General features: G+C 43.0%; 2 protein-coding genes across 3 annotated transcripts in view; both read right to left on the bottom strand.

Annotated features, from left to right (window-relative positions):
* The window catches only part of LOC310726770 (Fc receptor-like protein 5), a 314771-nt gene extending 294160 nt beyond the window's left edge, over window positions 1–20611 (bottom strand). For both annotated transcript variants that reach the window (XM_083542627.1, XM_083542628.1), the window contains exon 1: window positions 20321–20611. In XM_083542627.1, coding sequence (XP_083398753.1) covers window positions 20321–20474 — 154 coding nt within the window. In that variant the 5' untranslated portion in view covers window positions 20475–20611. The remainder of the gene's footprint in view (window positions 1–20320) is intronic.
* Window positions 20612–21499: 888 nt separating this feature from the next.
* Window positions 21500–27071, bottom strand: part of LOC310726650 (uncharacterized protein) — a gene marked incomplete at its 3' end in the record, with an annotated part of 68545 nt that continues 62973 nt past the window's right edge. Inside the window, exon 20 of the mRNA XM_083542393.1 lies at window positions 21500–21771. Coding sequence (XP_083398519.1) covers window positions 21500–21771 — 272 coding nt within the window. The remainder of the gene's footprint in view (window positions 21772–27071) is intronic.

The raw sequence follows: 27071 nt of genomic DNA, 5'->3' as shown, positions 1-27071 counted from the left end.
GGAGCCAACAACCTGTCTCTGAACGTGGACAAAACCAAAGAGATGGTTGTTGACTTCAGGAGAGCACAGAGAGACCATTTTCCACTGATCATCGAGGGATCTTCAGTAACCCAGCCATTAGGGGGGCACAAGCCAGTGTACTCTTAGTGCCGGTCCCAAGCCCGGGTAAATGGGGAGGGTTGCGTTAGGAAGGGCATCCAGCGTAAAACATGTGCCAAATCAAATATGCGGATCACAAATGAGAATTTCATACCGGATCGGTCGAGGCCCGGGTTAACAACGACCGCCACAGGTATCGTTAGCCGACAGGGTACCGGTGGAAATTGGGCTACTGTTGGCCGAAGAAGGAGAAGGAGAGGAGGAAGGCGTCTACAGAGACGGCAGGAAAAGGAGCAGTGTAGGAGAGTAGAGGTTCGGGTTGGTACTTTAAATGTTGGTACTATGACGGGTAAAGGGAGAGAGATAGCTGATATGATGGAGAGGAGAAAGGTAGATGTGTTGTGTGTTCAGGAGATTAAGTGGAAAGGGAGTAAAGCCAGGAACATTGGAGGTGGGTTTAAACTGTTTTATCATGGTGTGGATGGGAAGAGAAATGGTGTAGGGGTGATTCTGAAGGAAGAGTACAGTAAAAGGGTAGTGGAGGTGAAGAGAGTTTCTGATAGGGTGATGATCGTGAAGGTGGAAGTTGAAGGGATGATGATAAATGTCATCAGTGCCTATGCTCCACAAGTTGGCTGTGAGATGGAGGAGAAGGAAAGATTCTGGAGTGAATTAGATGAAGTGGTAGATGGTGTACCTAGGAAAGAACGATTGGTGATTGGGGCAGACTTTAATGGGCATGTAGGTGAAGGGAACAGAGGTGATAAGGAGGTGATGGGTAGGTATGGTTTGAAGGAGAGGAATGTGGAAGGGCAGATGGTGGTAGATTTTGCTAAAAGGATGGAAATGGCAGTGGTGAACACGTATTTTAGGAAGAAGGAGGATCATAGGGTGACGTATAAGAGTGGAGGAAGGTGCACACAGGTGGATTATCTTCTGTGTAGGAGATGCAACCTGAAGGAGATTGGAGACTGTAAGGTGTTGGCGGGGGTCAGTGTAGCTAGACAGCATCGGATGGTGGTCTGTAGGATGGTTTTGGAGGCGAAGAAGAAGAGGAGGAAAGTAAGGTTTGAAAGAAGAATAAGATGGTGGAAACTGAAGGAGGAAGAGTGTAGTGTGAGGTTCAGGCAAGAGGTCAGACAGGGGCTTGGTGGTGGTGAAGAGGTGCCGGATGATTGGGCAACTACTGCAGGAGTGATGAGGGAGGCAGCTAGAAAAGTACTTGGTGTGACATCTGGAAATAGAAAGCAAGACAAGGAGACGTGGTGGTGGAATGAGGAAGTGCAGGAGAGCATTACGGGAAAGAGGTTGGCAAAACAGAAGTGGGATCGACAGAGTGATGAGAAAAGTAGGCAGGAGTACAAGGAGATGCGGCAGCAGGTTAAAAGGGATGTGGCGAAAGCCAAGGAAAAGGCATATGAGGAACTGTATAAGAGTTGGACACTAAGGAAGGAGAAAAGAATTTATACCGATTGGCCAAGCAGAGGGACCGAGCTGGGAAGGATGTACTGCAAGTTAGAGCAATAAAGGATGGAGATGGAAATGTGTTGACTAGTGAGGAGAGTGTGTTGAGAAGATGGAGGGAGTATTTTGAGCAGCTGATGAATGAGGAAAATCAGAGAGAGAGAAGGTTGGAGGATGTGGAGTTGGTGAAGCAGGATGTAGATAGGATTAGTAAGGAGGAAGTGAGAGCAGCGATTAAGAGGATGAAGAATGGAAAGTCGGTTGGACCAGATGACATACCGGTAGAAGTGTGGAGATGTTTAGGAGAGATGGCAGTGGAGTTTTTAACCAGATTGTTTAACAGGATTCTGGAAGGGGAGAGGATGCCTGAGGAATGGAGAAGGAGTGTGCTGGTACCGATCTTTAAGCATAGGGGAGATGTGCAGACCTGCAGTAACTACAGGGGAATAAAGTTGATCAGTCACACCATGAAGTTATGGGAAAGAGTAGTGGAAGCCAGGCTGAGAGAAGAGGTGACCATTTGTGAGCAACAGTATGGTTTCATGCCGAGGAAGAGCACCACAGATGCCTTATTTGCTTTGAGGATGTTGATGGAGAAGTATAGAGAAGGACAGAAGGAGCTGCATTGTGTATTTGTGGATTTAGAGAAAGCGTACGACAGGGTGCCGAGAGAGGAGTTGTGGTATTGTATGAGGAAGTCTGGTGTGTCAGAGAAGTATGTGAGGGTGGTGCAGGACATGTATGAGGACAGTGTGACGGCAGTAAAGTGTGCAGTAGGTACGGTTCAGGGTGAAGGTTGGACTGCATCAAGGATCGGCCCTGAGCCCTTTCCTGTTTGCAGTGGTGATGGACAGGTTGACGGACGAGGTCAGACAGGAGTCTCCCTGGACTATAATGTTTGCAGATGATATTGTGATTTGTGGTGAGAGTAGAGAGCAGGTTGAGAAGAGCCTGGAGAGGTGGAGATATGCGCTGGAGAGAAGGGGAATGAAAGTCAGTAGGAGTAAGACAGAGTACATGTGTGTGAATGAGAGGGAGGGCAGTGGAGTGATGCGGTTGCAGGGAGAAGAGGTGGAGAAGGTGGAGGAGTTCAGGTACCTGGGGTCAACAGTGCAAAGTAATGGAGAGTGTGTTAGGGAAGTGAAGAAAAGAGTGCAGGCAGGGTGGAGTGGGTGGAGAAGAGTGACAGGAGTGATTTGTGATAGAAGAGTATCTGCAAGAATGAAAGGGAAAGTTTATAGGACTGTGGTGAGACCTGCGATGTTGTATGGATTAGAGACAGTGGCATTGAGTAAAAGACAGGAGGTGGAGCTGGAGGTAGCAGAGCTGAAGATGTTGAGGTTTTCGTTGGGAGTGACGAGGATGGACAAGATTAGAAATGAGTTTATTAGAGGGACAGCGCATGTAGGATGTTTTGGTGACAAGGTGAGGGAGGCGAGATTGAGATGGTTTGGACATGTGCAGAGAAGGGACATGAATTATATTGGTAGAAAAATGCTGAAGATGGAGCCACCAGGTAGGAGGAAAAGAGGAAGGCCAAGGAGGAGGTTCATGGATGTGGTGAGGGAAGACATGCAGGTAGTTGGTGTGAAAGAGGCAGATATAGAGGACAGGGTGGTATGGAGACGGATGATCCGCTGTGGCGACCCCTAATGGGAGCAGCCGAAAGAAGAAGAAGAAGAAGAAGAATCGAGGGATCTTCAGTGGAGATCGTCAAGAGCACCAAATTCCTTGGTGTTCATCTGGCGGATAACCTCACCTGGTCACTTAACACCAGCTTCATCACCAAGTAAGCCCAGCAGCGTCTCTACTTCCTGAGAAGGCTGAGGAAAGCTCATCTCCCTCCCCCCATCCTGACCATGTTCTACAGAGGGGCCATCGAGAGCATCTTGAGCAGCTGCATCACTGCCTGGTTTGGGAACTGCACCGTCTCGGATCGCAAGACCCTACAGAGGATAGTGAGGACAGCTGAGAAGATCATCGGAGTCTTTCTCCCCTCTTAAATGGACATTTACACCACACACTGCATCCGCAAAGCACACAGCATTGTGGATGACCACACACACCCGTCACACACACACTTCACCCTCCTACTATCAGGGAAACGGTTCCGAAGAATTCGGGCCCTCACAACAAGACTGTGCAACAGTTTTTTCCCGCAAGCCATCAGGCTCCTCAACAAACATCTAAACTGAACTCTCTCTCACACACACTTACACACAACTGTGTGACTGATCTGTACAACCGGACTCAACACACATACACTTCGCACACCCAGGTTTCAACACCATTTACACCTTTTATTGTCGCAATAATGTTTACATGCCATTTGTTGCTGATCTTCCGAGACTTGCTCTCTTTGCACAATATTCTGTCCAAATCCTTTGGTCACTGATCACTTTATTTTGATTGCTGCTATTGTAGAATTGCACAATTCTGTTTACATTTCTCTGTTTACATTTTTCTGCTACTGTGCACCTTATTCTGTTACGACAGGTTTTACTGGCGGAGCTATTGTTGTTTTTATTTTTATATTTTGTGTATTTTGTATTGTCCTGCACTGTCCTGTGTTGTCTTGCACTGTCTTGTGATGTGTTTTGCACTGTTTGCACCAGTTGCACACATGCACTTTATGTGGCGAGGATCTTAGTTCCTGGCCCTGTGTTCTTCTGTTCTGTGACTGTTGTTTACTGTTGTTTTATGTTGTTTTATGTAGCACCTGGGTTCAGGAGGAACGTTGTCTCATTTCACTGTGTACTGCATCAGCTATATATGGTTGAATGACAATAAAAGCTTCTTGACTTGAAGGTCCCTGCAGATGGTAGACCCCGGTTGCGGATTGACTTAATCCCAATAACCCGTACAGTTTGCGGAGTGTCCATGACTTGAAAGCCATGCCTTGATCAGTTGGGATCTCTTTCATGATCCCGACTGGGGAGATAATGCGGAAGAGTGCCTCCGCAACACTGCTTGCAGAGATGCTGCGGAGAGGCACTGCTTCCGGATATCGTGTTGCATAATCTCCTAAAACTAATGCCATCTACGCACATCGCCGTGAATGCCCAGCCAATAAAACCGGTCCATTAAGTGGCTTAAGGTGTTTGCACAGCTCAGGTGTCCGGCCATCGGATTATGGTGAGCGGCATAAAATAGAGGCTTCCTGTGGCTCTTCGGGACCAACAACTGGGTCGTTTCCTCTCCGGTTTAAGTGTCCTGTGTCACTCAATATAATTTATCTTTAATAACGGCAAAGTAGGGATAGCTATCCGGCTGGACTCGCTGACCATCAATTATTCTCACTTTGTCGAAAGCGGGTCGAAGGGTCTCGTCTCGCAATTGCTCAAGGGGGGGGGGGATTCCCTGTAGGGCGGAGTCTGTCTGATATGGAACTGACGTCACCGGCACCACCTCCCCAGTCAACATAGCACACATTCAACACTGCTTTACCTCGCTGCAGGACCCATCCCCACACGTCACCAGTGGGTATTCGTGGCGTGCTGTATTCAAAGCCTCGCATCGCACCAGGCTTTGATAGATGGCGGTCTGCACACAGCCTGAATCCACCAACGGCTGGTGTGTACCCCCTTGGATACTCACCGGTATACGGTATTTTCCCGTTTGATAGGGGGCAGCCTGTGGCACCTCAGGAATAAGGACCATCACCCACAATTCCATTACAGGATACTGATCCAGGAAATGCCCCGGCTCCCCACAGTGCCAACAGACCAGCCCAGGCTTCCGTTTTGCACCTGCGCAGACTAACTCACCCACCTGTGGAACCTGAGACACAGACCTCTGAGTATTAGTGGAATGAGCAGAAGGAGAGGAAGCACAAAAGGAAGAGGGTGGAGCTTGCAGCTGAGCCATCGGCTTCAGGGGGAATCGGCCTCCGTCTCCGTTGTAGGGGAATGGGAGGAGAGGGGAAAGAAACAGGTGACAGGAGAGAGGAAGAGCCAGAAGTAGCCACAGGGGATTCGAGCGCCCCTGCGATTGCCCCCAGGTGATCCTTCGCCAGCTGTACCGCCTTTTCCACCATTTCCGGCTGCTGGCACTGGACCCATTCCACCGTCCGCGGCGGTAGTCAGGCGACGAACTACTCCAGCACCACGTGATCCAGAACCTTGTCCGTGGTCCGGTTCTCATCCATTAGCCATCTCCGGCATGCGTTGCTGAGCTGCTGGGCAAACGCGAATGGTCGGCTGACCTCGCGAAGTTTCAGTGTGCGGAATCGCTGTCAGTGCTGCTCCGGGGCCTGTTCCACTCGCTGAAGGATCGGCCACTTTAGGACATCTTACTACAGTATGCAATCGGCCGGCAGCTGCTGAGCGATGAGTTGGGCTTCCCTGGAAAGTAGCGGCAGAGGCGAAGGGCTCACTCCGAGTCTGTCCACTTCCCGCCGATGGCCACGCACTTGAATAGCTCCAGGAAGGCCTCGACATCCTCCTACGGGCCCATGTTATTCAGCGGGATGGTAGGCGGATGGTTTGGGAACGCCGCTTGGTCCTCTGCCTGGGCTTGGACCACTTCCTGGAACCACTGTTCCTGCTCGGCATGCACCTGGAGGAGGGCTTCATGTTGGGTTTGTTGGAGCTCGGCAAGCACCTTCACTAGCTCCGCCAACGGTGATGATTCCATATTTTCATCCTGCCTTCTGTCCGGGTTTAGGCACCACTGTGGGAGAGCGTATAGTTCGGGAAAAGGAATGCCACGACAGGACAGGTTCGGAATCAACAAAATCTTTTATATTTATTTTCACTCTGTGCTCAATCTCTCAATCATTCATTTTCTGGCACACACTCCCAAATCTTCATGCTCCTCCTTAATCACGCTCCTCTGATCACTGCAAGAGAGAGAGAACACTCATTAGTCAGAAGTCCCTTCAGGTGAGTCATTCCCGTGTCTACCTGCTCTCCTGGCCTCGCCCTCATTCACAAACCGGTGCTCGGCCCCGCCCCTGCTGCCACAATGACAATGACCCTAAGCCCACAGTCAAGACAACAAAAGTGGCTTATGGACAACTCTTCTCTCTCTCTCTCTCTCTCTCTCTCTCTCTCGGTCGAGTTAAACTTGCTCCTGAGGCTCCAGTGACCACTGTTCCTGCCCCTCTCCCCTTCGTGGATTTTCCCACTTCGTCCAGGCCTGCCTCTGGATAGTGTTCTCTTCGACTGGAGGCCACTCGATGCAGCTTGGGACGGTTTCTCATCAACGCCTTGGGTGGTTCCATGAAATTCCGAAGTAAGAACGGGCACTTTGAGGATGGATTGGACTGTAGTTAATGTCAACAGTTTCCTACACTGACTCAGGAATACAGTTCGCGTCTGATCATCAACACTATACCTCGCAACATTGTATATCTGCTACAAATGGACATTCGGTGCAACCCAGATGAGGATGGGTTCCCTCTTAAATCTGGTTTCTCTTAAGGTTTCTTCCTTATGCCATCTCAACGAGTTTTTCCTTGCCACAGTCGCCACCGGCTTGCTCATCAGGGACAAACTTACTTATAAAGAACATATTTACTTTCAATCACCACATTATCTGTGTAAAGCTGCTTTGAGACAATGTTCATTGTTAAAAGCGCTATACAAATAAAAATGAATTGAACTGAACTCTGTGAATATCTTTGAGTGGTCCAGACTGAGCCCTGACTCTGAAAGAGTTAAAAGTGTTCAGCTTGAGAGGATTTGCCATGAAGAAAGACAGAAAAACAACTTATCTACAGTAGATGTACAAAGTTTGTAGAATCATGGGTAAAAGGTCTAAATCCTTGTGATTATTTATTTATTTATTTATTTATTTATTTATTTATTTATATATTTCTTCTTCTTCTTCTTATTATTATTATTATTATTAGTATTATTTTTATGTACAAACATTATGAGATTTCTGAGTGTACATTATGAGTGTACTGACTCTTAAGAAATAAGATTAAAAAAAAAAAAAACTATTTGAACAATTGTAGTATCATGCTGCAACATACAATTTAAAAAAGAAAAGGGGATCAGAACACTCTCTGAATGCCCTGTACATAAATGAGGCATGCAATTAAAATGTGCATAACTTGGTCTGTGGTGGAACTCCTCTTTTTAAAAAAAAACTTTTTAAAACATACTTCTGAAAAAAGACTGTTTCCATGCATTGTGTTTGGCAATGAGCCAAACTGGCAGTGACTCTCATATTTGTTGAGAGAAACATAATCATAGTCTAATAATGCTTGGTAAACTTGCATGACACACATACACAGCATTAACTGTGATGAAGGAGAATCTGCAAATCCAGGTTTTTTTTTTGTAAATGTGACCCTCGTGTTACTTAAACATTTGTCTGTCTCCCAAGTCTCTTTCATGCACTCATGCACCAGGGTTCTTTAGTGCTGTTTAAACCCAGGATTGTGGCAGATTTAAAAACCACCATAAAAGCCTCCTGAGGCAGTGTGGGCATTGACAAGCACGGGGTCACAGGTCGAAGGCAGATCCATACAAAACAAGCATTAAGAGCACATCTGTTGCTGATGAAACTATTCAGTGCACTCTCTTTCAGTTTCTGGCAAAGAAAATAAAAAGGAGATAGAAACAAACTTTGGACTGATCCGTGTTTGGCTGCAGGTTCCTGGGTTGGCGTCGAGAAGAGATGGGCAGGTGAAATTAGCAAGACCTTTAAGGGCACCAGCAGCACAGGTTAGGTGTATACCAGGGGCCAGGGGGCCAGACATAGTAGGTCCGCTTAGGTTTTTAGGAAAGCACAGGTTCTCTAAAATAGTTTTTCACACAGGAGCTAATGATATACACCTTTGACAGTCAGACGTTACTATAAGTAAATTAGCGAAGGCAATGTCTGATTCAGTAACATGCTCTGGCCTTATTCCAATGCAGCGTGGGGATGTAGCTTACAGCAGGTTATGGTCGCTGAACTGCTGTGTAGCAAATTTAGCTCGCAAAAAGGGAAATATTTATAAGTAATTATAACGAGTTATAGTTACTGCTAAATATTTAAATTAAGTCGAATTGATGATAATGGAATCAACGTTGACTTATTTAGTCTGATTGTCCGCCAAACAGACAATATAATCTTTTATTAATTCTATAAAAGAGGTATCTCCCCGGGCAAGAAAGACACTATTTATTTTATACCGTACAATTAATGGAGCATGTAGTTCAGATCGAATATTGCAGGAACCTGTCAGGAATCCCCCTGCCACGCCCCCTTCAGCGGCTGTCAACCTCTTTGCTTTGGGGAATGCCCTGCTCCTTCTCCCGTGTGCGCCCCGCCCGCAAGGAGCTTCTTCTAGGAGCGTCACAATAAACACACACCTGATTCCCATCTATTCACTCATCCCCAGCTCCAATATAAACCCCTTATTCACCCACACTAGCGGTCCGTTATTGTAGGTTCATGGTGGTATGTGTGTGCGCATCTATGATTACCCGGTACAGCTTCCTACGCACCCGCTGCTTGAGCTACGTTTTTCCCGTTGCTGCCCAGCGCTGCGCTTCTCCGCTCGCGCACCCCTTTTGGATTATAGCCACTGCCTATCGCCAGTCCAGAACTCTGTGGGCAGCGCTTTCGGAGCGCACCACCGGATTATCCCTGCAAACGCAGGTATTTGTGTTGGCTCTGCCTTTTGATTTATAATAAAACTTTGTTTACTGTTATTTCCGCTTCTGCCTCCGTTTCCGCATGACAAAATAACGGACCCCCGAAAGGGAATATACGGACACAAAAAATATAATGAGCGGATTACCGCCTTGGACCCGGCGCGAACCAAACCTCGGAGGAAGGATTCGCTCCGCCGCATTGCAGCGGCCGCCAAGCTCTGCCCCGGGGAAAACACAGAAAACTGCGGCCATTTCACGCGGATCATGCTCGGCAGCGCCATGCCCCCTTGGTGACATCACGGGATTCCCGGCTCGCTTTTCCGGCAAAACAGCAGAGTGGGACGGATTTTTAAGAAGCGTTGGTGGATATGTGGAGTCACATTCAGCCTCCTACCCAACGGAGAGAGCAAGGATCGCACTTCACATCTCTCTGCTGTCGGGAGAATCTCTCTCTCTCGCCAGTGAGTTGTCGAGCATGGCTGGAGGTGAGTTCGGCTCATGCGCCCGGTTCATCCAGCTTCTCACCAGGGAACTCGGGATGATCACGGCGGATCTCCATCACCTCTCCCCTGCTTCTGAAAACGGGGTTCCGCCCCAGGACCTCCAGGAGATCACTACCCTGCTCCAGGACATCCAGAAAAACCTGGCTCTGCTCCAGGGTGTCAATGAGAGCTCAGCTCCGTTCCAGAACGACCCCGAGAGCTCAGTTCCGCTCCAAAGAGTCCCCAAAAGCTCAGTTCCGCTCCAAAGAATCCGTGGGAGCTTCCCTCCGCTCCAGATAATCCGTGAGAGCTTGGCTTTGCCCCAGGGTCTCCAGGCGAGCTCGGTTCCGCTCCAAGGTCTCCAGGCGAGCTCTGCTCTGCTCCAGAGTCTCTGCGAGAGCCATGCTCCGCTCCAGGATGGTAAAAGGGACGTCAAACCGCCACCTGACCACGAAAGGGAAGTCGAACCGCCACCTGGCCGCGAAAGTGAAAGCGACAGCTCGCCCCACAGTCTCCCTGAATTCAAAGCCATCCCTTAGAGCTCCTACCCATGCGACGCCTCGATCCTGAGCTCACCCGATGGCAACGTCTCGCCCCAGGACTCGTGGGGCCTTAGAGGATGGTGTGACTGCCCCGACCTCCTCCAAGGGTGGCGCCTGGTCTCTGAGCTCCTCCGACACGCAAGCCTCGCCGCAGGGCCCCTCTAAAAGCAACGTCTCATCCGCAAGTCTTGCTGGAGGTGACATCAAGCCTCCAGGTGCCTGTAAGGACGGCCTGGTAGTTCCAAGGCCATCAGAGAGGAAGGACACCAGTCCAGGTCTGAGTGGAGACTCCATTGTTCGGCAGGACATTTCCAGAGCCACCCGACCAGGAAGCCGCAGTCCCAGAGACCTCTAAGGGCAACCCCACAGACCCGGGTTTCGCACCCCCCACAGACAGACGTCTCGCTCCTGAGCTCCTCCCAAGGCGACGTCTCGCTCCCGAGCTCCTCCGAAAGTGACGTCTTGCTCATGAGCTCCTTCCAAGGTGACGTTTTGCCCCCAAACTCCTCCCTTAGCGGCCTCTCGTCCCTGAGCTCCCCGAAGGGGCGACATTGCACCCATGACCTCCGCCGAGGATGTCTCTCAGCTGCCAGGCTCCGCTGAGGGCGTGGCTCCGTTCCCGGTCTCCGCTGAGGGCGTGGTTCTGTCTCCAGTCTCTGCCGAGTGCGTCGCTCCGCTCCAGGCCTCTATGGTGGGCGTCTCCCAGCTTCCTGTCTCCATCAGTGGGTCTTCCAGCCTGTAAACCCCGTTGAGAGCTCCCACCTCCTCCGGTGGTCGCCAGGGTGGTCGCTCCGTTCCAAGTCCCTATGGGTGAAGAGGCTCCTTTCCAGGCCTTCCTGGATAACATCGGTCCATTCCAGGGCGCCGGGGTGGTCGTCTCTCAGCTCCAGACCTCTGCCAGGGACAACACGCAGCCTCAACTGGTCTCCGGTCCTCACCGAGGGTCTCGCTCCATTCCAGACCTCCTTGGAGGAACCCTCCCAGCTCCAGTCCTCTGCGGTGGACATCTCTCCGCCTCCTAACTCTGCTGAGGGCATCTCTGCCTCTTGTATTTGCAGAGCGGCGTCGTTCCGTTCCTGGTCTCCGCTGAGGGCATCTCTCCGCCTCTAGTTTCCGCTGTGGGCGTTGCTCCGCTAGGCCTCCATGGTGGACGTCCCGTTCCGGCTCATCCGGGCTCTGCCTTTTGATTTATAATAAAACTTTGTTTGCTGTTACTTAGGCTTCCGCCTCTGTTTCCGCATGACAGAACCTTGAAATGTGAGCGGCACTCAGAGACAATCACTTTTGAAAAATACGACGTTTAATGAATGAGACAAACACAACATAGAACTAACTAAGCACTGCCTTAATGGGGCATTTGTTGCCTGAATTCCCACACCAGCATTGGCTTTATTCAACAATTGTGATGTTTAAGCCACCAGCAACTGAGAGAACAGGCCCAGACAAAGTTAAATCAGAATGTGTTTACCACTTAGGTAGCATATATACAGACATTCTGCAAAGATGGGGAGAAAAAACACACAGGCAGAGAAAGGCAGGGGGGAGTTTAAAAATAAAAGTGTTTCACAGTCTATATACAGTTTCCTGAAACATGTGGTTTGTACTGCAACTTATTTTCTACATGTTTTCTTCACACTTGTCTCATTCTAATTTTCCTTTAGCTAAGCGGAACTGGTTTAAAAATATCCAATTCATGATAAGGTTCTGTGCTTTGTCACACAAAGAAAGATATTTACTCACAGAGCATCACACTGAGTGGACTGAGCTCCATCCTTTCCTTCTAATGACTGACTGACTAACTGACTGAGCAGAGGTGCAAAGCCTTCAAATCTTTTTGTGTGCTCTCTCTCTCTTCTCTCTCTCTCTCTCTCTCTCTCTCTCTCTCTCTCTCTCTCTCTCTCTCTCTCTCTGACACACACACAACTGATGACAGGGTCATTAACAGTCAAGGTTGCTGAAGCTTAATTTGCTGAGGAAGTTAATGCTGGTTCTGAAAGAAAGGTGTAGGAATACACTGTGCATCACAGTTTGCTGTGTATGGGGGCTGCGTAGCTGCAGACCAGTGAGGGTGCCCATGCTGACCCCTGTCCACCGCCAAAAGTGCCAACAATGGGCACATGAGCATCAGGAGCAATGGAAGAAGATGGTCCGGTCTGATCGAATAAAATTTTCATTTAAATCATGTGCGAATGCGAGTAAAAGTTCTGACCATGATTTTTTTGGTCACATTGACTGAGCTACTGAAGGACAACCATCACTGCAGCCCTCCACCAATCTAGGATTTATGGCAGAGTGGCACCATTCATGCTGAAAACCATCCTAAAAGTGAAGCCTGATGGTGGCCGCATCATGTAGTGTTTTTTTTTCTGCAGCAAGTGAAGTCCAGTTTATTTCTGTAGCGCATTCCACAACGGACATTGTCTCAAAATAGCTTTACAAAATATAAGAGTTAAAAGGACTTTGGTCAGAAAAAGCTAAATGGAGCAAATTACAGTAAAATAAAAACAATAAAATCAAGCCTGTTCAACATTGCTTATGAGCTCAGTGTGGGCCAAAAGTTCACCCTCCTAAATGATTGTGGGAGAGCGTATGGTTCAGGAAAAGGAATGCCACAACAGGACAGGTTCATAATCAACAAAATCTTTTATTTTTATGTTCATTCTGTGCTCAGTGCCTAAGTCATTCATTCTCCGGCACACACACTCACAAATCCTTACACTTTTCCTTAAATGCTCCCTCTAATCACTGCAAGACTGAGAACACTCATTAGTCAGAATTCCATTCAGGTGAGTCATTTCCTTGTCTACCTTCTCCCGGCCTCGCACTCCATTCACAAACCGGCGCTCGGCCCCGCCCCCGCCCCCACAATGACAATGACACTAAGCCCACAGCCAAGACAACAAAAATGGCATATGGACAACTCTGTGAATATCTTAGAGTGGTCCAGACTGAGCCCTGACTCTGAAAGAGTTAAAGGTGTTCAGCTTGAGAGGATTTGCAATTAGGAAAGACAGAAAATTCACTTATCTACAGTAGATGTACAAAGCTTGTAGAATCATGGGTCTTATTCTTCTTCTTCTTTCGGCTGCTCCCATTAGGGGTCGCCACAGCGGATCATCCGTCTCCATACCACCCTGTCCTCTACATCTGCCTCTTTCACAACAACTACCTGCATGTCTTCCCTCACCACATCCATGAACCTCCTCCTTGGCCTTCCTCTTTTCCTCCTACCTGGTGGCTCCATCTTCAGCATTTTTCTACCAATATAATTCATGTCCCTTCTCTGCACATGTCCAAACCATCTCAATCTCGCCTCCCTCACCTTGTCACCAAAACATCCTACATGTGCTGTCCCTCTAATAAACTCATTTCTAATCTTGTCCATCCTCGTCACTCCCAACGAAAACCTTAACATTTTCAGCTCTGCTACCTCCAGCTCCACCTCCTGTCTTTTACACAATGCCACTGTCTCTAATCCATACAACATCGCAGGTCTCACCACAGTCCTATAAACTTTCCCTTTCATTCTTGCAGATACCCTACTATCACAAATCACTCCTGTCACTCTTCTCCACCCTGCCTGCACTCTTTTCTTTACTTCTCTAACACACTCTCCATTACTTTGCACTGTTGACCCTAGGTACCTGAACTCCTCCACCTTCTCCACCTCTTCTCCCTGCAACCGCACCACTCCACTGCCCTCCCTCTCATTCACACACATGTACTCTGTCTTACTCCTAGTGACTTTCATTCCCCTTCTCTCCAGAGCATATCTCCACCTCTCCAGGCTCTTCTCAGCCTGCTCCCTACTCTCACCGCACAGTGAACTCCAATAAAATCAGTTGCTTGGTGAAATCTGAGATAATCATGAAGTCTGGACAAAGTTGTGTAGACGTTACTCTGGTTGGGATCTTCAGCCATTTATCTAGATCTACAGTGAGGAAAATAAGTATTTGAACACCCTGCTATTTTGCAAGTTCTCCCACTTAAAAATCATGGAGGGGTCTGAAATTGTCATCGTAGGTGCATGTCCACTGTGAGAGACATAATCTAAAAAAAAAAAAAAAAACAGAAATCACAATATGTGATTTTTAAACAATTTATTTGTATGATACAGCTGCAAATAAGGATTTGAACACCTGTCTATCAGCTAGAATTCTGACCCTCACAGACCCCAAAAGTCTGCCTTTAAAATGTCCACCTCCAGTATATTTATTATCCTAAATTAGATGCACCTGTTTGAGGTCGTTAGCTGCATAAAGACACCTGTCCACCCCATACAATCAGTAAGAATCCAACTACTAACATGGCCAAGACCAGAGAGCTGTCCAAAGACAATAGAGACAAAATTGTACACCTCCACAAGGCCGGAAAGGGCTACAGGGAAATTGCCAAGCAGCTTGGTGAAAAAAGGTCCACTGTTGGAGCAATCATTAGAAAATGGAAGAAGCTAAACATGACTGTCAATCTCCCTTGGACTGGGGTTCCATGCAAGATCTCACCTCGTGGGGTCTCAATTATCCTAAGGAAGGTGAGAAATCAGCCCAGAACTACACGGGAGGAGCTGGTCAATGACCTGAAAAGAGCTGGGACCACTGTTTCCAAGGTTACTGTTAGTAATACACTAAGACGTCATAGTTTGAAATCATGCATGGCACGGAAGGTTCCCCTGCTTAAACCAGCACATGTCCAGGCACGTCTTAAGTTTGCCAATGACCATTTGGATGATCCAGGGGAGTCATGGGAGAAAGTCATGTGGTCAGATGAGACCAAAATAGAACTTTTGGGTCATAATTCCACTAAACGTGTTTGGAGGAAGAAGAATGATGAGTACCATCCCAAGAACACCATCCCTACTGTGAAGCTTAGGGGTGGTAGCATTATGCTTTGGGGGTGTTTTTCTGCACATGGGACAGGGCGACTGCACTGTATTAAGGAGAGAATGACCGGGGCCATGTATTGCGAGATTTTGGAGAATAATATACTTCCCTCAGTTAGAGCATTGAAGATGGGTCAAGGCTGGGTCTTCCAACATGACAATGACCCGAAGCACACAGCCAGGATAACCAAGGAGTGGCTCTGTAAGAAGGATATCAAGGTTCTGGCATGGCCTAGCGGCTAGGCCCTAGCCAGTCTCCAGACCTAAACCAAATAGAGAATCTTTGGAGGGAGCTCAAACTCCGTGTTTCTCAGCGACAGGCCAGAAACATGACTGATCTAGAGAAGATCTGTGTGGAGGAGTGGGCCAAAATCCCTTCTGCAGTGTGTGCAAACCTGGTGAAAAACTACAGGAAACGTTTGACCTCTGTAATTGCAAACAAAGGCTACTGTACCAAATATTTACATTGACTTTCTCAGGTGTTCAAATACTTATTTGCAGCTGTATCATACAAATAAATAGTAAAAAAATCATACATTGTGATTTCTGGATTTTTTTTTTTAGATTATGTCTCTCACAGTGGACATGCACCTACGATGACAATTTCAGACCCCTCCATGATTTCTTAGTGGGAGAACTTGCAAAATAGCTTATTTTCTTGTTTAAATACTTATTTTCCTCACTGTATATACAGTATATATACTGTATATATACTGTGTATGTGTATATATTAATATATATATATTTTTTTATTATTATTATTTAATTCTCTGAAGTTATATTCTATTTTATTATATATTTTATTCTATTTCTTTTTTCTATTTTTATGATTAATTTTGAATTCTTTATTACTTTTATGAACTGGATGAACTGTTTTTTTCTCAGTATAGCTGGCACTCATTTTCTTGCAGATGTATCTGGTAAAGCTAATGATTAGAGACATTGGGTCCAAAATGATCTCAACCAATTATTTTACTTTAAATGGGAAAGAAAACTGTTTTGCTGGCTTTACACTGGGCATAGAAGGTGACTGCCCAGTGGGCAATCTTTGGTAAACAAAACTGGTGCTGCAAGATGAACCGAACGTGGGGTAAAGTCGCCTGATGACCAGACCCCATAAAGCCTGTTGGTCATCATATTGAATGGTTTTAGATATTACTGTAAAGAAGAAGAATACAACTAATTAACCCAAATTTCTGTGTTTAAATCCTAAATCTGTGATATTTTGTTAAATTAAGTACAATCAACCAAATGCAAATAAATGAGTCGAATAAACAACTGTTTATATTTGAGTAACTTTATACTTTAGTCCATTTTTAATCAACATCCTCTTTATTATTGCAGACACAAAAATACAGTACTATTCCTTTTTCCTTTGGATAGAAGGTGTCAGCTAAACATTATTACAAAAGCATTAATAATATTATTATTATTAAAGCAATCAGAATTAATATAACAAGTGACATATGGTGAAGGAATATATAGAAAAAATATATTGAAAAGGTAAAGCAAAAAATATATATAATTGTGTTCTATTAAATAAGTGTGAAAAAATTAACAACAAGCTATAATGAAAAATTTGCTGCAAACACACTACACTGGTCACATCATTTCATTGTATATCCGTATTATACTAAAATTGCAGCAGGCAGTGATCTGCTATATCAGGATATACACAGTGACCTTAACTAAAATATGAGTTTAAATGTCATAAGAACAATTTAGAAGTAAAGGTAGAATGAATATTCAACATATTTAGAGGGAATAAGAATGTGGGTAATGAGCTTTGTTTTTGATGCGCTAAGGACAAGCTGAAACTAGATTATATATGCAACAGTTGCAGTTCACCTGGCAACAGTCCATTCTACAACTTCTAAAGGCATTTCAAAGAATTGTTAAATCTGAAACCCAATAGAAAGATTTAATAGAACATTATGTATTTACTTTATTCTTTCATCTTGTATAGCTGTGCTACTAAATTTGCAAAAACTTATTTCACTGTTGTTGTACAGAAGTAATTTCATCCTCCATACCCAGTGGTCCCCATTTGTCTTATTCACAGACTTGGATACATGGCTCACTGCAGGGAGAAAAAGAGATTCCTTCCGAATCTTCAACCCCATTTTCAGAAATGTTGGGACACTATAAAATGTAAAAGAATGCAGAACATATTTTATCCAGAACATATTTTATCCAAAACAAAACCAAAATTAAACATATCAAAAGTTAAAGCTGAGCGAATTTAACAAAAAATAAGGTCATTTTGAATTTGATGGCTGCAACACAACAATCTCAAAAGTTTGGACAACTAAAGTCTGGAAAAAATAAGTGTTATTAAAATTAAACAGTTGTAAAACATTTTGCAACTAATTCATTTATTGACCAATCTGTGAAAGACTTCCACAAACTGTAGAACAATTTCAAAATAATGTTCAACATTAAAACAGTTGAATCTCTCATCATTTACAGTACATAATATCAATAGTATCAATGAATCTGGAGAAATCTCTGTGTGCAAGTTTGAAGGGAGAAAATCAATATTGGAGGCACTGCATTTAAAACAGTTATAATTCTATAATAGAATTTACTGCAATTTATTTACATCTTGCACAGCATTCATACAACTTTATTGGAATTAAGATTGTTTCATTTGCTTTTAGAAGTTAAGGTACATAAACTATTCATTTACTACTTCTGAGAACTAAATATTTATGGCATTTGGTAGATGCCCTTATCCAGTGTAACTCAAGGATTAATGCAGTTGAGGGTTAAAGACCTTCCATAAAAATGACCAGAAGTGGCAAATTCCGTTCAGAAGTCCAACATCTTTAGCCCAAAGCTATCAATTCTCCTACATGAAATAATCTTAAAGCCTTTTCCCTGGTTATGGCATTTATTAGATTTTTTTGATTATGGCATGTATACAAACCATAGACCTGAACAACTAAAGCAACACCAGATCATAAAACTGCCATTGCAGGTGGTACAGATAAAATGATGGTTACATCTTTTTTCCACCTCTCCTCTTACCCTGACGCTACCATTACTCTGGAACAACATACATTTGGACTCATCAGACTGCAAGACATTTTTCTATTGCACCACAGTCCAGTCTCAGAGTCCAGTTGCTCCCCAACAAACTGCTCAGTGAGGTCATTTTTGTTCTAGTGGTTAAGACGTGAACTGCAAAATGTTATTCAAGATTTTTCATTCAAGATTATTTCAATGTTTTGTAGTTCACCTCATAACCTCTAGAGCAGAACCCAATACATATTTCTTACTTCATTATGTTTATCTTTTAAGCTTTATTACAATCTGTTGTAATCAGTTGTACCTTCATGTTAACCTTCAGCTCTGAGTAAACAGTGTCAGCATCACCACTGGCTTTTTCTAAAAATAACATAATTTGAATTAATCTCAAGAAGAAAAGAAAAACAATCCATCTCATTAGTTATATCTGTACCTTTTTTTCTCACAGATTTTTTCTTTGATATTAGTTCTATTTCAGCGTAAGTCACATCACCACAACTGGATTCAGCATCAACATCTGCAGAGAAAACACCATCACAAAGATGACCTTTAACACATACTGATAAAGTCTCTATTCTTGTTTCTTTAGTAGCAGTAATATTATTGTATTTCAGCATGGAGAACTTTTTCAGGGCAGTGATGATCAATGTAATAAATGACTGTGTATACTGGAGTCTGCTCCACAAGTTGTGTACATAAATTGGTGTGGCATTAAAAATACGCTACCATTCTTCTTTGTCTTCATGACCTGTGCATAAGTGGCATCGATGCTCTCAGCTGTTTCTCCTGAGCACAGGGCAGAGTGTTAATCATTATTAAACACTTCTCTACTTTAATCTCTAGTATTAATCTACTGTAAAATTAAGCTTCTGAATGGTAAGTGGAAATGCTTGATATAATCTACCTGTTCCACTCGTATCTCCCTGATCCACAGTGGAATAAATATTAACACTTCCTACAGAAAATATAATGAAGAAAAAAAATAAAATCAGAAAATATATAAAAAATATGTTTAGTGACCAGGTGTAGAAAAAACATTCACAGAGACAGAGTCTGACCAGCCTGAAGTGGTGTGTCCCCTGCCTGAGAGTCTTCAGCTCCTGACTGGCTTTGATTCCACTGCAATGTCTGATTGGTTTTCTGCTTTTCTATAGAGGGGGAAAAATTCTACATTTAAATGGGGTCAACATCTGCACAGTGAGGAAAAGTTATAAATATAAACTATGGATAAAATGCTAATAAATACTAATATTAGATTGAGATTTATGTTGTTAGGATTAAAGTACACCTTAATCAAGTTGATAGTTCCATATAAATCAACGTGATTTATTGTTTTTTTATAAACTTAAAGTAAGAATTACATTCTATTCTATGTTTTCACTTAATAAAAAAATAATCAGACCTTTCTTTATTTTACAGCACCACAGCAGGATCATTACGATAAATAAAATGATGAACAAAAACGCCAAACTCAGTCCCATAACCATAACTTCTGTACCAGTTCTGGATCTAGAACCTGAGATTTAGGAAGAAAAGACAGCAAAATGTAAGATTTTAAAAACAAAACTGTGTTAAGAGAAAATCAAAATCAAAAAACTTTTCTCACTAGATTTCTCACGTCTGACTGAAACCCAGCTCTTCATTGAATTTCCTCTCTTTGGGTATTTACAGTGGTAAAAACCTTCATCTGACTTTGAGACTTTATGGATGATCATCTCTCCTGTAGTCTGGTTCTGGACGACTGATCCACCTTCATAGAAAACTGATCGGAGGTTTGAGGAATTTGTATTGCGAATTAAACAGCGTAGAGTCAGAGGATGTCCCTCAGGCACAGAATGGACAGGACTCTCCAGGATCACATCACCATCTAGAAGAGAGAATTTGCAGACGGTTTAGTTTCAGTGTGAAAGTCATCAGTTTGTTTGTGTTCTGTGGTGTTAAACTTCATGAAAACACTTTTGATAAGGAATAATATTTGAGCTGTGTTACATCCTCATTCAGCAGTTTATTTGTTCTACCAAAACTGATTCAGCTCAGGAGTGAAATGTAACTGTTCCAGTCTCTTGCTATTTTCAGGGAACTTTAAAATTACAAAACTTTCAGAACTTTTATAACAGAGAAAAACCAGTTATGTGCGTCCTGTCAAACAGTTCTCCCAGTTAGAAATATTCAGTAAATAAACCTTTCCCTGTTTTCCTTTAACAATAATCAAAGAACATAAAGACTCACCATGAACTGTGATGTTGACAGGATTACTGTTATCCCCAGTTTCTGACTCACACCAGTAAACTCCAGTGTCTGATATGGAGAGGAATCTGATGTTAAATGTAGACCCTAAACCTAAATCCCCTTGTGAACAATTTGCCAGTTTCATTTTTTGCATGTATCTTCTCAATATCCATCTTTTTAAAGAGTGACTCTGGTCCTCACAGCTCAGTGAGAGAGAGTGATTAGTAAAGTGTTGAGATCTGTTGGGACTGATAATCAGAGACACTGGAGGAGATTCACCTTAAACACAGAATATTATAATTCAATTTAATTCAATTAATTTTTATTTGTATAACGCTTTTAACAATGAACATTGTCTCAAAGCAGCTTTAAACAGATAATGTGGTGATTGAAAGTGAATATGTTTTTTATAATTAATATAATACAATTCATATGCATTATTAGAATTGTGTTTTCATGGCATAAATTGCAGTGAACACATTTACACTATCTTTAATTAAACAGTGCTATTTGTATAAGAATAATCCTCTACCACTGCTCAGGGCTTTTCAACTGCTTTTAACATTCATCACTCAGGAGGGTGAATATAAAGATATTTACACTAAACATTAACACAGCTCAGATTCTTTATTTACAGTATTAATGTTGAGGATTTCTTTTTATTCATGCATCTACATTTAACACTCCCACACCAGTGTTGTTATGTGACCTTACCAGTGATCCATAGTGGCTTGGGATTGCTGTACTTTGTGGAAAATGCTGTGTTTCCTCTCTTTCCTCTGCACCTATAAAGTCCTGTGTGATTTAGAACAACATGACTAAGAGTGTAGGAGCCTCCAGATCCTCTGTTGCTGTCTGAGAGGAGCAGCAGCTTGTGCTTAATATGACTGTCATTGACTTTAACATGGAACAACTTTGTGAAAGCTGTATGTCCAGTCTGAAAAAGAATCTTTAACCTCACATCTTAGAGTCACTGAGTCTCCTTCAGTCAGCCAGTTCTTTGAAGATACATTCAGTATTGGCTCTGGTTTCTCTGTTATACAGAACATACAAAATACAATGATATAATAAATTTGTAATCTTGTTTTAATGTTGTGGGAAAAAAAGTAATAAATTTATGTTTACAAATTATGTTCTTATGACGTGGTTAAGATCCTGGTGTTACCACAGATCCTGGTGTTACTCACCTGATACATTCAGTGTAACAGCATCACTTAAATGCTGAGAGTCATTTTTCTGTCCTCTGCAGGTGTAGTTACCAGTGGAAGACTTTTTAACAGAGATGATATTGATCTCTGGCATTGTGCTGTTTGAAAAGACTTTATTATCCTTCATCCAGATGTATCTCAACTCAGTGTCTCCTCCTCCCTGAATGTCACATTTGAGTGTAACATTTTCTCCTTTGTACACTTGTTTATCAGGTCGAATGGACAACACAGCTTTCTCTGTCCCTACAATTAATCAATATATTAATTAATATCAATAAACACAAAAAGTTTACTATTTATTAAGATAATAAAAGATACAGCACGAGACAGAGGTTTCTGCCCTACAGGTATAGAACATCCTTTAAGTTAGTGTTCAGGATTGACACAGTCTCAGTATTTAAATCTAAGCTGAAGGTCATGTGGTCTTGCTGAAGTCCCTGTTTGTAATATTAACCATTTCTGGCTTTCAAAACTGCCTGTTGCATTCTGATGACCCAACATGAAGTTGCTTTCATCTGAAAATAATTTGCAGCTGCAGAGGATGGTGCCACAGACACTCTAAATTCAGCAGTGAATGATATTTTTTGGACAACTAAAATACTCTACATGTTATGAACGGTTTAGTTCATAGAGTATCATAAAATCTCAGACTCTTAAGTTTAAACAGTTGATAACTTCATTAATTAAATTATAGAACTGAACTGAAATAGAAAATTCTGCATAGTAATGTGCAAATATATTCCTGCTCAGCTCCAATCTAAATCAGACACATATACTTTACATTTGATTGTTTTGTGTAACTACAATAAATAATATATAACCATAATCACCTTCAGGATGGGGCATTGTTATGAGTACAATCAGGACTGAAAAAAATGAAACAGAGAACATGATAGAACCAAAGAACATGATTCATTGTATGATTAAAAAAATAGATATTGGAGAAAACTGAACACGTGTAAAGAAAACAATATACTGAACTGAATCAGTATCACACACACACACACGCACACACACACACACACACACACACACACACACACACACACACACACACACACAACTGATGACAGGGTCATTGGAAGCCAAGCTTGCTAAAGCTCAAATTGCTGAAGTTAATGCTGGTTCTGAAAAAAAAAGGTATAGGAATACACTTGCCTGGTCTGATCAATCAAATTTTATATTAAATAATGTGCGTGTGTGAGTAAATGATGTGACTATGATGTCGTTGGTCACTTTGACTGAGCTCTGGAGATCCTGTGTAGAGAAGGACAACCATCACTGCAGCCCTCCACCAATCTAGGCTTTATGGCAGAGTGGCAACATTCATGCTGAAAACCATCCTAAAAGTGAAGCTTGATGGTGGCAGCATCATGTGGTGGGTTTTTTCTGCAGCAATTCAAGTCAAGTTTATTTCTGTAGCACTCTAAGAGTTAAAAGGACTTTGGTCAGAAAAAGCTGAATGGAGTACAGTAAAATTCATTCATTCATTCATTTTCTCCCGCTTATTCGTAATTCGGCTCGCGGGGGCAGCAGTCTAAGCAGGCCCCCGCCTTCGACTGCTGCCCAATCCTCACAGCACCGTCCCTTTCAGTCCCTCCTGCGGGTGGTGAGCCCACGGGAAGGCGGCCCCACGTCACTCCGACGTCACGAACCTTGATATTTCCCTCGTAAGGGACCCCCGGAGCATAGAGGGTTAAGGGCCTTGCTCAAGGGCCCAAGAGTGGCAGCTTGGCGATACCGGGGATTGAACCCCAGACCTTCCGATCGGCAACCCAGCGCCTTAACCGCTGGAGTCACCACTCCCCCGAGCAAAGTACAGTAAAATAAAAACTTTAAAAACAAACCTGTTCCACAGTGCTTACAAGCTCAGTCTGGGCCAAAATTTCACCTTCCTACATGACATTGACCCTAAGCCCACAGCCAAGACAACAAAAGTGGCTTATGGACAACTCTGTGAATATCCTTGAGTGGTCCAGACTGAGCCCTGACTCTGAAAGAGTTAAAAGTGTCAAGCTTGAGAGGATTTGCCATGAAGAATGCCAGAAAATTCCTTAATCTACAGTAGATGTACAATGCTTGTAGCATCATGGGTAAAGGGTCTAAATACTTGTTTATTTATTTATTTATTTTTTATGTACAAACATTATGAGATTTCTGTTTTCACTTTGACATTATGGGGTACTGTCTGTTAATAAGAAAAAAAAAAGATTTGAATAATTGTAGTATCAGGCTGCAACATACAATTTAAAAAGTAAAAGTGGATCTGAATACTTTCTGAATGCACTGTAGATAAATGAGGCATGCAATTAGAATGCGCTTAACTGGTGCCTGTGGTGGAACATACTACTGTCATACTACAAAAAGTCTGTTTGCATGCATTGTGTTTGGCGATGAGTCAAACTGGCAGTGATTCTCATATTTGGTGAGAGAGACAGAATCACTGTGTAATAATGCTTGGTAAATTTGCATGACACACATACACAGCATTAACTGTGATTAAGAAGAATTTGCAAAACCAGGGTTTTTTTTGTAAATGTGACCCTTGTGTTACCTAAATATTTGCCTGTCTCTCAAGTCTTTTTTCATGCACTCATGCACCAGGGTTCTTCAGTGCTGTTCAAACCTAGTATTGTGGCAGATTTAAAAACCACCATGAAAGCCTCCTGAGGCAGTGTTGGGATTGACAAGCACGGGGTCACAAGTCGAATACAAAACAAGCATTAAGAGCACACCTGTTGCTGATGAGACTATTCAGTGCACTCTCTTTCAGTGTCTGGCAATGGAAATAAAAAGGAGATAGAAACAAACTTTGGGGAGAGAGAAGAGGGCAGAGTTGACGACGGACATGGTGACGTGAGGGAAAGAGAAGGATGCTGAGTGAAGACATGCTGATCCGCGGTTGGACGCAGGTTCCTGGGTCGGCGTCGAGGGAAGATGGGCAGGACTGGGAGAGTGTGTGTTTTCCCCGGCCTGAATACAAGAGAAAAAAATAAACCACCTGGGAGAGAGTGGAAAATAAAATAAAAAAACACCTCCCCACTAGACAAAATTGTCAAATCCATTATTTACCTTTGCCAAACGCAACACCAAGTGTTCCTCATTGCACCTCAAGTAGACATTTACACTGTCAAAGCGAAGTGGATCTAGAAACCTCTGGCAGGAACTCAGAAATTTAACAGATTATAATTTAAAATTAACATCTACACTGACTTTACAGCTGCAGTTCAGTGCTAATGGAACTAGCAGTGCTAATAGTGCCAATTATTATTGTGCTTTTATTGCAAACTCTGCTATTAGCATGAATTGCTGCATGCTGAATGAAAATTGGGAAGGCAATGGGACCAGGTGGCATCAAAGAGTTCTGAGAACCTGCACTGACCAGTTGCGGAAATAAGCACACATGTTTACAGATATAATCAACCTGGGAATGTATTATTCAGCCAGATAGATCACTTTACTATATATTTTTTATAATTCTTTAATTCTTTGCAGTTATATTCTATTTTATCGTAAATTATATTATATTTCTTTATTCTATTTTTATTAATTAATTTCGAATTCTTTATTATTTTTATGACCTGGATGAACTGTTTTTTCTCAGGATAACTGGCACTCGTTTTCTTGCAGTTGTATCTGGTAAAGCTGGTTGCCATGGAAGTTAAAATCTGCTATGAATTGTGTAACAACTCACCTGCTAAATCAACTAGCCCTAAATATGAATGGTGCTGAAGCATCGGCCCCATAGCCAGCTGTTGCCAGCAGAAAGAGACGTCAGCCTAAGCTGTGACAAGTAGGAGGGCCAAACCGGTGGTACAGAAGCCATAAAAATCAAGAGCTTGGAGAAGCGTTCCATGCGAACAGCACATGGGTTGAACATGGGTCAGTTAGTCCTAAGGGATGGGCAATCGACATTCTGAAGGGTAAGGCAATGGCCTCCGTCAGCCCCAGCTGAACAAAAGGGAGTCAGGTTTGGATTCCCAAAACCAATGTGGCAGAAGCAATAATGCAAATGTACATGGACATGAAGGTGGGGGCCACATTATGGCTGTTGAACCATGTGAGGCAGGTTCCAGTTGTTGATTTATTTGCCAGAATTAGTTTTTTGTGTCAGCGTTTACAGCATCCAGCTCATTCAGTGTGTTAAGTGTGACATGTACAGTCAGTTTTTCTCTGTCGCTAGCGATAATTTTATCTGTAAGTATAAGTTAGTTTGTTCTTTGATGAAGAAAATCCTAGCATTAGAGGAGTGCATCAAGAGTCGAGGGAGCAGTAGTGAGTGCAAGAGCAGTCAAGTTCCCCTCATGCATATCAGTGTGTTCAATAGATGTTTATAATCATATAAAATGGTTTTAGATATTACTGTAAAGAAGCAGAATATAATACAACAAATTAACCCACATTTCTGTGTTTAAATCCTAAACCTGTGATGTTCTGTTAAATTAAGTACAATCAACCCAATGCAAATAAATGAGTCAAATAAAACAACTGTTTATATTTGAGTAACTTCATACTTTAATCCAGGGGTTTTCAACCAGTGGTCAAGCCCTAGTGGTCAGCGGCGGCATTGCATGTTGTCCGTGACAATCTACATAATTTCACTATTAAAATCCCTTTTTTTCCATAATTTATTTTCCCAAACATTTCCAGAATATTTGCACATTAGTGGGAAAACTGAATTTAATGAAAATATCTAAAATATTCAAACTAACACAAGAGAGGATAGCTTTGCACCTATCAGGCTTATGCTTTGCTAACGTTGTGTTTTGCATCATATGCGTACACATTCATCTTGTGCGCGAAATAGACCAGACTGATAGAATAGAACAGACTATGTCAGGAGGCATATGTATGATACACAACCCCTTATGAAGTTTTGGATAAGTTGCCAGACAGAATTTCCAGAGCTTACAGTAAAAGCATTGAGGTGTCTTTTACCCTTTCCAACTACATACCTTTGTGAGCATTTTTTTCACACTGGCATATCTAAAGAACAAGTACAGGGCAAGGCAAGAACCAGAGAATGATATGAGGCTGTCACTATGTACCACTATATCACCACGAATAGACAGACTGTGTCGAAGTCACCATGCCCAGGAGTACCCCCCCCCCCCACACACACACACACACACACACACAATAGTGGGCCACTGATTACTTGTTAGTCAGAATGGTGGTCCCTGGCACAGAACCAGTTGAAAAAAATCCCTGCTTTAGTCCATTTTTAATCAACATCTTTATTATTGCAGACATAAAAATACAGTACTATTCCTGTTTCCTTTGGACAGAAGGTGTCAGCTAAACATGATTACAAAAGCATTAGTACTATTATTAAAACAATCAGAATTAATATTACAAGTGACATATGGTAAAGGAATATATAGAAAAAATATTGAAAAGGTAAAACAAAAAATATATACAGTTGTGTTCTATTAAATAATTGTGAACTAATTAACAACAAGCATTAATGAAAAAATTGCTGCAAACACACTACACTGGTCACATCATTTCATTGTATTATACTAAAATGGCAGCAGGCAGTG

The sequence above is a fragment of the Silurus aristotelis genome (genome assembly GCF_946808225.1).
Source record: "Silurus aristotelis genome assembly, chromosome: 5".
In the NCBI taxonomy this organism is placed as follows: domain Eukaryota; kingdom Metazoa; phylum Chordata; class Actinopteri; order Siluriformes; family Siluridae; genus Silurus; species Silurus aristotelis.
Note: the sequence above shows the minus strand (reverse complement) of the source record. Positions and strands in the feature narration are given on the sequence as shown.